This window comes from Oncorhynchus mykiss, chromosome 7, assembly GCF_057628025.1.
Source record: "Oncorhynchus mykiss isolate SJ-2025 chromosome 7, ASM5762802v1, whole genome shotgun sequence".
In the NCBI taxonomy this organism is placed as follows: Eukaryota; Metazoa; Chordata; class Actinopteri; order Salmoniformes; family Salmonidae; genus Oncorhynchus; species Oncorhynchus mykiss.
The window spans coordinates 8,098,732-8,113,495 of NC_143028.1; the positions used below are offsets into that span (position 1 = coordinate 8,098,732).

Genomic DNA, 14,764 nt, shown 5'->3' on the forward strand with positions numbered 1-14,764 from the left:
CTAGGTGGCTGGTAGCCAATCTAGTACATAGTGGGATCGAATGGAGAACATGAAGGTATTTTCAACTTTGTAATTGTTAGCCTAGTTTATGTCACATCTCTTAGGAGATGTGAAGAGAGGGAATCACAAAACTTTTCCTTCTGGGAAAAGTTTTCTTTTTGTGTCTGGATATAGTTAGGTTGTGTCACGTCTCTGGGGAGACGTGAAGAGAGGGATTTGTAAGGAAGTGCTATTTCTTATGCAGGTGACCAGCCTACTGCTATTACATTGCTATAACTGAGACAACGTATTTTCACAGTAAAACATGTTAGGTCCCATACAGGATAGCTCCCACACCCACACACACAGCACACACACATTACACACACTAACTGCCGAGGACACACAGATAAGACATACACCCACACATTGGGAGGAAGAGACAGCCTTGACTTGCAGAAACCAGCGCACACACCTAATCTCCTTTCTAGCCGAACATTGTGTGACTGAGGACAGCGCACACACCTAATCTCCTTTTTAGCTGAACATTGTGTGGCAAAGAACAAGACTCAGAGGGATGACGGACGGCCCAACAGGGCCAATCCAAGAAGACTACACCTCAGCCTGAACCAACCCGAAGACCCGATCTTCTAGAATCAACCTACTTTCTGTTCTGTATATGAGACATGTGCACTCTGTTATCTGCGCTTCTTTTTCTGCTGGTTCCTTAAGAACCGAATGAAATGGCCCGTATACGTTGTACCAGATATCTTTACTCATAATTAAACTGTCACTTGTCATACAATAGACCACCTTGTCTGAATCGATCCTTGACCGGCTCGCCCTCCTACATATCCCATTATTAACACTGGCTGCAGGTAGGGCTATTATGAAAAATCAAGTAGGATGTAATGTGCAGGGTTAACTGAAGAATGATGTAGCCTACCCCGGAAAGTGTTTTAATTTCATGCATCTTTGGAACTATCGATTGCCAAAGGTGTTGCACCCCTGGAGTGTGCACATGACCTCCAGAGCACAAACACACTTCCAAGTCATATAGACGTATAAGGAAGTGCTTGCAGAACTTTTCATCAAATCAACTTTAAGTCAAGTAGACGGTTTAGAATATGTTATAGCGGGTGCAGCGAAATGCTTATGTTAGCTCCTAACCTTGCAGTAAATTATCTAACGAGTACACACAAGTAAAATGAATCAAGAAATGTCGGAATGAGTTGTTGGCTAGCGCGCACATTCATTACATAATGCAACATTTTTAGGTTCGAAACCACCAGTAGAGTTGAAAATGCAATGGAAACCTATATATTTCGTTTTTTTATTTCACATAAACTAGTAAATTTGATGGGAACATCTGATGGGGAAATGTCAATTGGTTGGAAAGCGACTAATAAGTCCGTCGCCAATTATGCGAAAACTTGAGGCTAGAGCGTGCATCTACGCCATAGGCAAAGATGGGGGGGCGTGTTCATAGAAATGGCACTATGCTGTCAAACCAAATTTGGAATGCAACCGGTGAAAAAAATTACACCTAATCTACCTGCCTAGGAAGAAGCGTGATTGATGCCGCGAGTCCGGTGTTGGAGAGATTAGTCAGAGAAGGGCTGCTGGAAATGGTAAGTACAAGCAATGTCATAATTATATGTATGGAGTCAGACTGTAGAAAAATCCTAAACAGTGGTGCGTTTGTCACGTGGAAAGTGACAGGTTCTAAGTCTTAGTTGCAGGCAGCGTGAAGTAAGAAGCAGACAAAAGTGACTTAATTATTTTGTAAGGCATGCGTTTCTATCAATTTCAGTACATTCTCAGTTTAGACATTCTCAGTACTGGCGCATTCTCAATTTGGTTTCACAATTCAGTTGTTAATTTCGATGTCGTTACCGTTACTTTAAAATCAAACGCAAACAAAAAGGGGCACAGCAAGCTCATCAGTCAGGTGTCCATCTAGATTTAGTCAGTGTAGCAAACCTCGCAGCACATTCTCCATTTGTACTCTCACCAAACATATCAGCCTGTCGTAATAAGCTTTCAGCGAACAATGATCCACCGTGCCTCGGGACAGCGTCACTTCCTGTGGGCAGCTGCCTGGAAAAAAATAGTTTTAAATACTATCATTTAGCTCATGACCAGGTAATTAACCAATAGAAAATGCTACTCAGGTTAAACATGCCAATAAGTCACAGGTGACATTCTCACTCACTTAAAATGAGCTTTTCCTTGCACTTGATAGTAAAACTCTGCAAAAGTATATGTGCAATAATACGTTTTACACACTGGTTAGAAAAGGCAAATATTTCACACACAAATTGCACTCAAAGATAAACTCCCTGAAACTCTATACAACAAAGTAGACACCAATAAATAGACACCAATACCTGCTAGCAACTCTACCACATGGTGTCCCGAGGCAGCCAGGGCTCCCATAGCGGTGTTGACCTGCCCTATTGATGGCACATTGCCCTCAGATCACCAGGCCACACACCTCCAACCAGTTCCTTAGAGCAATTTAGCCTTCACCCACAAGGCACCTTAACATGCCCTAGGCCAGTTAGTGTCTCTCGGACCAGAAGGGGAGAGACTGGCTTCCTCACCGGCGCCCAGAACCAGCCATGGGAGAGACTGCAAAACCTATGAGGGCACAAAGAAACACTAGACCATGAAACTAAAATGGTCCCTGCTCCACAACTGCCCACTCAGTGGCTCAGACTCAGCTGATGCTACACCAAATGTCACAAGGTGGAAAGTGACACATTCACCTGAAAAATGAGTTGAAACCTGTTAGTTCACCTTAAACCTGTTAGTCTAGTGACCACTTTTGGATTGTGCGCTAGTGCACCTCACTTTACGCATGGAATTTCCACCGTTCTAATGGAGTGTTCCAGTGTCTAGGGACCTTGGTGCGCTTCAATCATGCATTAGGTTACTCTCCAGTTTTTAGAGAAACATTATGAATACTGTATCATAATGTTGGAGTCACCAGATAAAGCAAGAGAGAAAGATGAGCCTTATTGACACGTGTGCAAAGTTTGGATAAGAAATGATTGTTCAAACATTTCGTTAACTTATTAATCTTTACTGTCTGTCACTTATGGTTATCCTGCAAGTAAATATGGTAAGGCAAGGTTTTCAATCAGTTTCAGCAAATTCTCAGTTCCGGCACATTCTCAATTTGGTTTCACTATAGAACCCCACAGTGGAGGTGTCATAATACCCATAGGACATTTTTAGGAACACTTAAAATAAGGGCTGTGTTTCGTTGGAAAAACGATTGGAACCATTTCCTTGTTTGACCGCTAGGTTTTATGGGTATTATGACTCGTACTGTGGTACTCTATTCAGTTAAATTGTATATGGAAATTAACATTTTCTCATTAACTTTTCTTTAAAAACCATGCTACTTAAAATCAGAATCATCCAAACCAAACAAAAAGGGGCACAGGAAGTGACGCAGCCCAGCAAACAGGTGTCCATCTTCAGCGCTAAGACAGGTCAAATTTGTGCTGTAATTAACTAAGGGCGTGTTCCTCTGTCCAGGCGTTGCTGACGCATACCAGATCTTACAACGCCTGGACAGGTATTTTATGTATCAGCTAACCACATCATATGTTACAGCAATCTGTCAGTCAATCACGTGGCACGCAACCATTGGTTGGTGGATGCAATGCCTGAGCAGGGGAACACAACCATGTGGTTAACTGATACTTGAAATAAATCTATTCAAGCATTATAAGATCTGGCATGCGTCAGCAACGCCTGGGCAGAGGAACGCGCCCTTACCATGTGCTTTCTCCAATCGTATCAGCCTGCCATAATAAGCTTTCAGCAAACAGTGATCCAACATGCCTCTGTACTGGATCACTTCCTGTGGGCGGCTGCACATAGGGCTTGTTAAACATTGCAGGTGACTGCCTACTGACTGATCAATAAAAATAATTACTCATAAATAACTACTTCATATTATTTGTAGATCAGTCAGTCCCAATTTATCCATGATACAGTGGCTTGTGAAAGTATTCACCCCCCCCCCCCTTGGCATTTTTCCTATTTTGTTGCCTTACAACCTGGAATTAAAATTGATTATTTTTTAGGGTTTGTGTCATTTGATTTACACAACATGCATACCACTTTGAAAATGCAAATTATTTTGTGGTGAAACAAACAAGAAATAAGACAAAAAAAACTGAGAACTTTAGCGTGCATAACTATTCACCCCCCAAAGTCAATACTTTGTAGAGCCACCTTTTGCAGCAATTACAGATGCAAGTTTCTTGGAGTATGTCTCTATAAACTTGACACATCTAGCCACTGGGATTTTGCCCATTCTTCGAGGCAAAACTGCTCCATCTCCATCAAGTTAGATGGGTTCCGCTGGTGTTCAGCAATCTAAGTCATACCACAGATTCTCAATTGGATTGAGGTCTGGGCTTTGACTAGGCCATTCCAAGACATTTAAATGTTTCCCCTTACACCACTTGAGTGTTGCTTGAGCAGTATGCTTAGGGTCATTGTCCTGCTGGAAGGTGATCCTCCATCCCAGTCTCAAATTTCTGGAAGACTGAAACAGGTTTCCCCTCAAAAATGTCCTTGTATTTAGCACCATCCATCATTCCTTCAATTCTGACCAGTTTCCCAGTCCCTGCCAATGAAAAACATCCCTACAGCATGATGCTGCCACCACCATGCTTCACTGTGGGGATGGTGTTCTCGGGGTGTTGAGTTTGCACAAGACAAAGTGTTTTCCCTGATGGCCAAAAAGTGAAATTTTAGTCTCATCTGACCAGAGTACCTTCCTCCATATGTTTGCGGAGTTTCTCACAGTTCTTTTGGCAAACACCAAACGTGTTTGCTTATTTTTCTGAAAGCAATGGCTTTTTTCTGGACACTCTTCCATAAAGCCCAGTTCTGTGGAGTGTACGGCTTAAAGTGGTCCTATGGACATATACTCCAATCTCCGCTGTGGTGCTTTGTAGCTCCTTCAGGGTTATCTTTGGTCTCTTTGTTGCCTCTGATTAATGTCCTCCTTGCCTGGTCTGTGAATTTGTGGGCGTCCCTCTGTTGGCAGGTTTGTTGTGGTGCCATATTCTTTAAAAAAAATAAGAATGGATTTACTGGTGCTACGTGGGATGTTCAAAGTTTTGAATATTTTTTTAGAACCCAACCCTGATCTGTACTTCTCCACAAATCTGTCCCTGACCTGTTTGGAGAGCACCTTGGTCTTCATGGTACCGCTTGCTTTTAGTGGTGATGCACACTCTGGGGCCTTTCAGGTGTGTATATATATGTATATATATACTGAGATCATGTGACACTTAGATTGCACACAGGTGGACTTTATTTAACACATTATGTGACTTCTGAAGGTAATTGGTTGCACCAGATCTTATTTTGGGGCTTCATAGCAAAGGGGGTGAATACACGCACCACTTTTCCGTTTTGTATTTTTTTTAGAATTCTTTGAAACATGTTATTTTTTTCACTTCACCAATTTGGACTATTTTGTGTATGTCCATTACATGAAATCCAAATAAAAATCAATTTAAATTACAGGTTGTAATGCAACAAAATAGGAAAAACGGCAAGGGGGATGAATACTTTTGCAAGGCACTGTACATTAAGGTTTTGATCTTCTCGAACACAGCCAAAGGTGTCGTTCACCTGCTCAGACGTTGCATGCATCAACCAATCACGTCATCCACTGTCCAACTGACAGATTGCCGTAACATATGTGGTTAGCTGATACGTAAAATACTTATCTGGCAGGCGTCAACTACGTCTGGGCAGAGGAACGCGTCCATAAACAAGGGGGTTTAATTATACACTGAGAGAAAATATATAAACGCAGCATGCACCAATTTCAATGATTGTACGGAGTTACTGCTCAAAAATAACACATCTTAGATCTGAATGAATGAAATATTCTTATTAAATACTTTTTTCTTTACATAGTTGAATGTGCTGACAACAAAATCACACACAAATTATCAATGGAAATCAAATGTATCAACCCATGGAGGTCTGGATTGGAAGTCACACTCAAAATTAAAGTGGAAAACCACACTACAGGCTGATCCAACTTTGATGTAATGTCCTTAAAAGTCAAAATGAGGCTCAGTAGTGTGTGTGGCCTCCACGTGCCTGTATGACCTCCCTACAATGCCTGGGCATGCTCCTGATGAGGTAGCAGATGGTCTCCTGAGGGATCTCCTCCCAGACCTGGACTAAAGCATCCGAGACATGATGTCCCAGATGTGCTCAATTGGATTCAGGTCTGGGGAACGGGCGGGCCAGTCCATAGCATCAACGCCAGTGGCAAATTTACCAATCTTGGTGTTCTCTGGCAAATGCCAAACGTCCTGCACAGTGTTGGGCCCTCACACCACCCTCATGGAGTCTGTTTCTGACCGTTTGAGCAGACACATGCACATTTGTGGCCTGCTGGAGGTCATTTTGCAGGGCTCTGGCAGTGCTCCTCCTTGCACAAAGGCGGAGGTAGCGGTCCTGCTGCTGGGTTGTTGCCCTCCTACGGCCTCCTCCACGTCTCCTGATGTACTGGCCTGTCTCCTGGTAGCGCCTCCATGCTCTGGACACTACGCTGACAGACACAGCAAACCTTCTTGCCACAGCTCGCATTGATGTGCCATCCTGGATGAGCTGCACTACCTGAGCCACTTGTGTGGGTTCTAGACTCCGTCTCATGCTACCACTAGAGTGAAAGCACCGCCAGCATTCAAAAGTGACCAAAACATCAGCCAGGAAGCATAGGAACTGAGAAGTGGTCTGTGGTTACCACCTGCAGAACCACTCCTTTATTGGGGGTGTCTTGCTAATTGCCTATAATTTCCACCTGTTGTCTATTCCATTTGCACAACAGCATGTGAAATTTATTGTCAATCAGTGTTGCTTCCTAAGTGGACAGTTTTATTTCACAGAAGTGTGATTGACTTGGAGTTACATTGTGGTGTTTAGGTGTTCCCTTTATTTTTTTGAGCAGTGTATAAGGAAATCAGTCAATTGAAATAAATTAATTGGGCCCTAATCTATGGATTTCACATGACTGTGAATATAGATATACATCTGTTGGTCACAGATGCCTTAAACAGTAGGGACGTGCATCAGAAAACCAGTCAGTATCTGGAATGACCACTATTTGCCTCATGCACCGTGACACATCTCCTTCGCATAGAGTTGATCAGGCTGTTGATTATGGCCAGTGGAATGTTGTCCCTCTCCTCTTCAATGGCTGTTCGAAGTTGCAGGATATTGGTGGGAACTGGAACACGCATCCCAAACATGCTCAATGGGTGACATGTCTGGTGAGTATGCAGGTCATGGAAGAACAGGGACATTTTCAGCTTCCAGGAATTGTATACAGATCCTTGCGACATGGCTGCGCATTATAATGCTGAAAAATGGCATTGTTTGAATGGCACGACAATGGCCCTCAGGATCTCGTCGCGGTATGTCTGTGGATTCAAATTGCCATCGATAACATGCAATTGTGTTCGTTGTCCGTAGCTTATGCCTGCCCATACCATAACCCCACTCTGTTCACAACGTTGACATCAGCAAACCACTCGCCCATCACGACTCCATACACGCTATCTGCCCAGTACAGTTGAAACTGGGATTCATCCATGAAGAGCACACTTTTCCAGCAGCGATCAACCGTGAGCATTTGCACACTGAAGTCCAGTACAACGCTGAACTGCGGTCAGGTCAAGACCCTGGTGAGGACGACGAGCACGTAGATGAGCTTCCCTGAGACGATTTCTGACAGTGTTTGCAGAACCTACAGTTTCATCAGCTGTCTGGGTGGCTGGTCTCAGACAATCCCGCAGGTGAAGAAGCCGGATGTGGAGGTCCTGGCTGGCGTGGTTACACGTGGTCTGCGGTTGTCGGTTGGAAATACTACCAAATTCTCTAATACAATGTTGGAGGCGGCTTATGGTAGAAAAATATACATTCAATTATCTGGCAACAGCTCTGGTGGACATTCCTACAGTCAGCATGACAATTGAATGCTCCCTCAAGTTGAGACATGAGAGGCATTGTGTTGTGTGACAAAACTGCACATTTTATAGTGGTCTTTTATTGTCCCCCGGCACAAGGTGCACCTGTGTAATGATCATGCTGTTTAATCAGATTCTTGATATGCCACACCTGTCAGATGGATGGATTATTTTGGCAAAGGAGAAATGCTCTCTAACATGGATATAAAAAAAATTGTGCACATTTGAGAGAAACAAGCTTTTGTGCGTATGGAACATTTCTGGGTTATTTTATTTCAGCTCATGAAACATGGGACCAACACTTTACATGTTGGGTTTATATTTTTGTTCAGTGTATAAAATGTATATCACGGGACCAGGCAATTAACCAATAGAAATGCTACTTAGGTTAAACATGCCAATAAGTCACACCTGTGTCATTCTCACCCATTTAATGAGTGCTTCCTCACACTTGATAGTGAAAAACTCTGCAAAAGCACACGTGCAATAATAGGTTTCACACACTGGTTAGAAAAAGCTAATATTTCACATACATTTGCACTCAAAAAGATAAACTCCCAGAAACTCTAACTATACATCAAAGTCCTCTTGAAAATAAAGGCCTCCGATACCTGCTAGCATCTCTCCCACATGGTGTCCTGAGGCAGCCAATGAGTTCCAGGGTCTAGGGTACTTGGGGTGCTTCTAATCAAAAGTGTTGGGGAAGCTTCTCTGACAATATAGTTTACCAAGCTAACAATTACTTCATTCTCAAAGAAGTTAAGCTATACTAAAGAGACCCTTAAGAAAAATATAGTTTTCTTAACTAAAGTTGCTTTGAAAAAGTAGTTCACTACATCCAAACTACTTTGAAAAATTCTCATATGTATATCTGAAACGTCGTAGACTACAAATTGCAAGAACAGATCATTCTGGAGTCCGATGTTAGCAGAATGTGTAATTTAGCCTATTGTTAGGTTCTAAATTAACCTAGTAAAACTCACGGATGCTTAATTTAGCTCAAACCAAGTTTATTCACCCACTGGGTCATACAGCTGCATAAGACAAAGACATGGTTCCACCAGTGGTAGTATATAAACCCCCATTTGGGTGACGTCCTCCTTCTCTCTAAACATTAATTTCCTGCCTAGCAATAAATATGTAAGTGATGTGGGCCATAAACTGTTCCTTCTCCCGTAATCTGACCTGACCTCGGCCCCATTCCTCACTAAACCACATCTCTCCATCCTTATCAGTGCCTGCCACATGTGATTGCCCTTCCTTTACTCAATACATTCCGAGCTTAATTGCCTCCACCATATACATTCCTCCTACAGATAACCATTAACTTCTGGTCTATACCCTAGACTAAAGCACTCAATATTCCAATGGGATACCTGATAATTAACACTATTCCAAGTTTGAGTCAGAACCCAGAATCCATCACTATTAAACACATAAACTATGTTTCAAATGAGAATTAGGCAGGTCTGATTCAGAAAAAGGAAATTCTTGCCTACTTCACTCATTAAAAAGTAGTGTAGTTTCAGTAGTTAGCTACACCGTTACATGGCACAAAAATAATTAACTATTGAAAACCCTACCGACATTTGAATTAAGTTCAACAACTACATTTTGCAGGAGGGTAGTGGTAAACTACATTTACTATGTAGTCATTTAAATTACTATATAGTAAATGTAGTTAAATTACTGGTAGAACTACGTGTAGTTCACTACTCCTCAACACTGCTAATCAATCATATATTTTGTCTATCTATAATTCTGGAATCACCAGATAAAGCCAGAGAGAAAGATGAACCTTAATGACACTTTTGGAAAGTTTGGATCAGAATTAGTGATCGTTCAAAAATGTCCTTAACTTATTCATCTTTACTGTCTGTCAAGTATTTCGCTTGGGGTTATCCTCCAATTTAATGTGGTGTGGTAGCCCTGCGAGGCTTTGCCTGGACACATTTAGAATGAATGTCAGTAACAGACACATCCCTATGTCCATAGCCCTGCGAGGCTTTGCCTGTCCCACATTTAGAATGAATGTCAGTAACAGACACATCCCTATGTCCATAGCCCTGCGAGGCTTTGCCTGGACACATTTAGAATGAATGTCAGTAACAGACACATCCCTATGTCCATAGCCCTGCGAGGCTTTGCCTGTCCCACATTTAGAATGAATGTCAGTAACAGACACATCCCTATGTCCATAACCCTGCGAGGCTTTGCCTGGACACATTTAGAATGAATGTCAGTAACAGACACATCCCTATGTCCATAGCCCTGCGAGGCTTTGCCTGTCCCACATTTAGAATGAATGTCAGTAACAGACACATCCCTATGTCCATAACCCTGCGAGGCTTTGCCTGGACACATTTAGAATGAATGTCAGTAACAGACACATCCCTATGTCCATAGCCCTGCGAGGCTTTGCCTGTCCCACATTTAGAATGAATGTCAGTAACAGACACATCCCTATGTCCATAGCCCTGCGAGGCTTTGCCTGGACACATTTAGAATGAATGTCAGTAACAGACACATCCCTATGTCCATAGCCCTGCGAGGCTTTGCCTGTCCCACATTTAGAATGAATGTCAGTAACAGACACATCCCTATGTCCATAACCCTGCGAGGCTTTGCCTGGACACATTTAGAATGAATGTCAGTAACAGACACATCCCTATGTCCATAACCCTGCGAGGCTTTGCCTGGACACATTTAGAATGAATGTCAGTAACAGACACATCCATATGTCCATAACCCTGCGAGGCTTTGCCTGGACACATTTAGAATGAATGTCAGTAACAGACACATCCCTATGTCCATAACCCTGCGAGGCTTTACCTGTCCCACAAACACACCAGAGCTATTGGTTGTGGAAGGAGCACACATTTGGGTGTACAATAACTCAGACACATCCATCCCTTTGTGACAGTCATCTCTTCAAAGTAACCCAGATGAACAAACAACACCCTATGGAACTATTTGACATAAATCTGAGTCAAACCTGACGACCACAAATATGTACACCCATCTGACACACGAAGATCCAGCTACTGCATGTTAAAATTGGATTCATGTTTACACAGCTATAAAGCGTGAGGGTGGGACTGGTAGGGGTAAGTATGCATGCACCCATTGAACTGTGCAAAACTCATACAAGACTCGTACAACTATACTGTTAGCTATGTGTTATAGATCAGTGGTTCACAAATGCCTTTTTCACCGTTACCCTTTTATAGCTTTTGAGGTTTAGTGGCCAACCAAGTCAGCGAAACCAATGTTCCTGGCCAGGACCCAGCCACGACTTAATTAAAATACTTTTGCCACAACTCACAACCATTTTGTTTATCTTTACCTGCTATTTCTTTGGTTTTTCCAACCCTGATCTGTTGTGTGTTTTTATGCTCTATTGTAGGAGCATCGATACAGATGAGCTGCTACCTCAAACCTACAGTGTTCCCCATCAACCCTTAGGGTGCCTTGCTGTGGGAATAACTCACCAAGACCTGAACTGGACCAGACTCGCCTGCAGCATCCAAGCATTGTGTCTTAGAATCTCTCATAATCAACTGAAAGACTGGAACTTAAATTGAAAGGGTACTGATCACTAAAGCAACCATATCACCATATCACTAGCAACCATATCACCATATCACTAGCAACCATATCACCTAACTCCTCAATAACTAGAAGTATTATCCAAGATGGCTCCTACCACCATGGAGGCGGCGGACATCGTTGTTGTGGTGCTGTACTTCATCCTGGTCCTTGCCATTGGCTTCTTCGCCATGATGAAAGCTAATCGGAGCACTGTGAGCGGTTACTTCCTGGCCGGCCGATCAATGAACTGGGCTATGATTGGTGCCTCTCTGTTCGTCAGCAACATTGGCAGCGAGCATTTCATTGGCCTTGCAGGGTCCGGGGCGGCTAGCGGGTTTGGAGTCGCCGCATGGGAGTTCAATGCCCTCCTGCTCCTCCAGCTCCTGGGCTGGGTTTTCATCCCTGTTTACATCCACTCTGGGGTCTACACAATGCCTGAGTACCTGGCCAAGCGCTTCGGCGGCCGACGGCTCAAGGTCTACTTCGCTGCTCTCTCTCTGCTGCTCTACATCTTCACCAAGCTCTCTGTGGACCTGTACTCCGGAGCGCTCTTCATCCAGGAGTCACTGGGCTGGAATCTCTATCTGTCCATCATCCTCCTAATCACCGTGACCGCGCTGCTGACCGTCACAGGGGGCCTGGTTGCAGTCATCTACACCGACACCCTCCAGGCATTCCTGATGATTGGTGGCGCGCTATGCCTAACCGCCATTAGCCTGGTAAAAGTGGGTGGCCTGGAAGGGGTGCGGACCAAGTACATGGAAGCCAGACCGAACATCACAGCAATATTAGCATCCTCCAACTTCACCTACATCCCCTCCTGCCACGTGGAGCCCAAGCCCGACTCCCTGCGCATCCTAAGGGGCCCGCTGGACAAGGACCTCCCCTGGCCGGGCTTCCTCCTTGGCCAGACCCCGGCCTCCATCTGGTACTGGTGTGCCGACCAGGTCATCGTCCAGCGGGTGCTAGCTGCACGGAGCATCTCCCACGCTAAAGGCTCCACACTGATGGCCGGCTTCCTCAAGATCCTGCCCATGTTCATCATCGTCATTCCCGGGATGATCTCCCGCATCCTGTTTGCAGATGAGCTGGCGTGTATCAGCCCAGAACACTGCATGGAGGTGTGTGGATCCAGGGCCGGGTGCTCTAACATTGCCTACCCCCGCCTGGTGATGTCCGTCATGCCGGTGGGTCTGCGTGGCCTGATGATGGCGGTGATGATCGCAGCGCTCATGAGCGACCTGGACTCCATCTTCAACTCCGCCAGCACCATCTTCACCTTGGACATTTACAAAATGGCACGGGAGCGGGCGTCGTCGAGGGAGCTGATGGTGGTGGGACGTGTGTTCGTGGTGTTCATGGTGGTTATCAGCATCGCCTGGGTTCCTGTCATCATCGAGATGCAGGGAGGCCAGATGTTCTACTACATCCAGGAAGTGTCTGACTACCTGACCCCGCCCATCGCTGCCCTATTCCTGCTGGGCGTCCTATGGCGGCGCTGCAACGAGGCTGGTGCGTTCTGGGGTGGCATAGTGGGGTTCGCGTTGGGCGCCACGAGACTGGTGCTTGCGTTCGTCTACAGAGAGCCCCACTGCGACGAGCCGGACGAGCGGCCATCTTTTGTCAAGGACGTCCATTTCATGTACGTGGCAGCCGGGCTGTTCTGGATCTCAGGCCTGGTGGCTGTGGTGGTTAGCCTCTGCACCCCTCCACCGAGCATAGAGCAGGTCCGCACCACTACCTTCTGGGGGCTACGCCAAAGAAACACAACCCTAAACATAGAGAGAGACGAGGAGATGAGCAAGCTGAACCCCCAAACTAAGACCCATGTCAATGGGAACGGCTGCATGGACAAGGAGACGACCAAAGACCTCCATAATGGTGTCAATGGGGTGGAGGCTTTATCCTATATGGAGGCTCCATCTAATCTCCAAAATGGCGGCCACCCGACCTTTTCAAGCACCGGAATGGCAGTAGACCAAGAAAAGCCTTGGGTGGTCTGCTGTGGAGGAGTAGGAGGGGAGAAGGGGAGGTGTGTGAGGGTTCTAGAGTGGTTCTGTGGGTTTAAGGAGGAACCGGCTAAGACCCGGCCCAGATCAGCCGAGGAGGAAGAGAGGCTTTTGCAGGAGATGCTCCAGGAGACCTCCAGAACCAGACTCATCCTCAACATGGGCCTGGTGCTGGTCTGCTCTGTGGGGGTGTTCCTCTTCATCTACTTCTCTCTGTAGGAGGGGATCTCAACCTGTGACATACACAATATAGTTTATATGTAATATGTCTACATGTGACATCTAAAGAAGTGTTTCTTAACTTGTGTTTCCTACGCCACCCCAAAAGTTTAAGCCCAGTGAATCAGGTGTGCTTGAGCTGGGCTAGAACAAAAATGTCCAACCTTGGTGGTCCTCCAACATGGACTCAGGGGTAGACGTAACATAGCAAACGTAAATCTAGTATGTAAATGTTACATTTCGTATGGTACAGTGCCTTAAAGTATTCACACCGCTGGACTTTTTCAAAATGTTGTTACAAAGTGGGATTAAAATCGATGTAATTGTCATTTTTTTTGTCAACGATTTACACTACATACTCATGTCAAAGTGAGAAGAAAAAAAATTCACAACAAGTTAAATGGAAAATAAAACCCTCATATATTTTCATTAGATAAGTATTCAACCCCCTGAGTCAATACACGTTAGAATTACCTTTGGAAGCAATTACAGCTTTCTGGGTAAGTCTCGAAGAGCTTTGCAAACCTGGATTGTATAATATTTGCCCATTCTTTTAAAAATGATTCAAGCTCTGTCAAGTTGGTTGTTGACCATTGCTAAACAGCCATTTTAAAGTCAAATCTGTAACTAGGGCACTCAAACATTCAATATTGTATTGGTAGGTAACTCCAGTGTATATTTGGCCTTTCATTTTAGGCTATTGTCCTGCTGAAAGGTGGATTTGTCTCTGTCTGTTGGAAAGCAGACAACCGGGTTTTCCTTTAGGACTATGCCTGTGCTTAGCTCTATTCCCTTTCTTTTAATCCAAAATAAAACTCCCAAGTCCTTGCTGATGACAATCATTCATTTAGCAGACAATTGTATCACACCATAGTGCTATCAGACTTCTGATACCAATGCAGGGTGAAGGAGGGACCACAAAATGTGAAACGCTATCAAAAA

At 44.5% G+C, this 14,764-nt stretch overlaps 1 protein-coding gene across 1 annotated transcript; it reads left to right on the top strand.

Annotated features, from left to right (window-relative positions):
• The first annotated feature begins 1,458 nt into the window (after nt 1-1,458).
• Nucleotides 1,459-14,648, top strand: LOC110527335 (sodium/myo-inositol cotransporter). The gene is made up of 2 exons (XM_021608544.3): nt 1,459-1,610; nt 11,410-14,648. The coding sequence occupies exon 2, from the start codon at nt 11,699-11,701 to the stop codon at nt 13,820-13,822; it is 2,124 nt and encodes a 707-aa protein (XP_021464219.3). The 5' UTR covers nt 1,459-1,610; nt 11,410-11,698; the 3' UTR covers nt 13,823-14,648.
• The last annotated feature ends 116 nt before the right edge of the window (nt 14,649-14,764 follow it).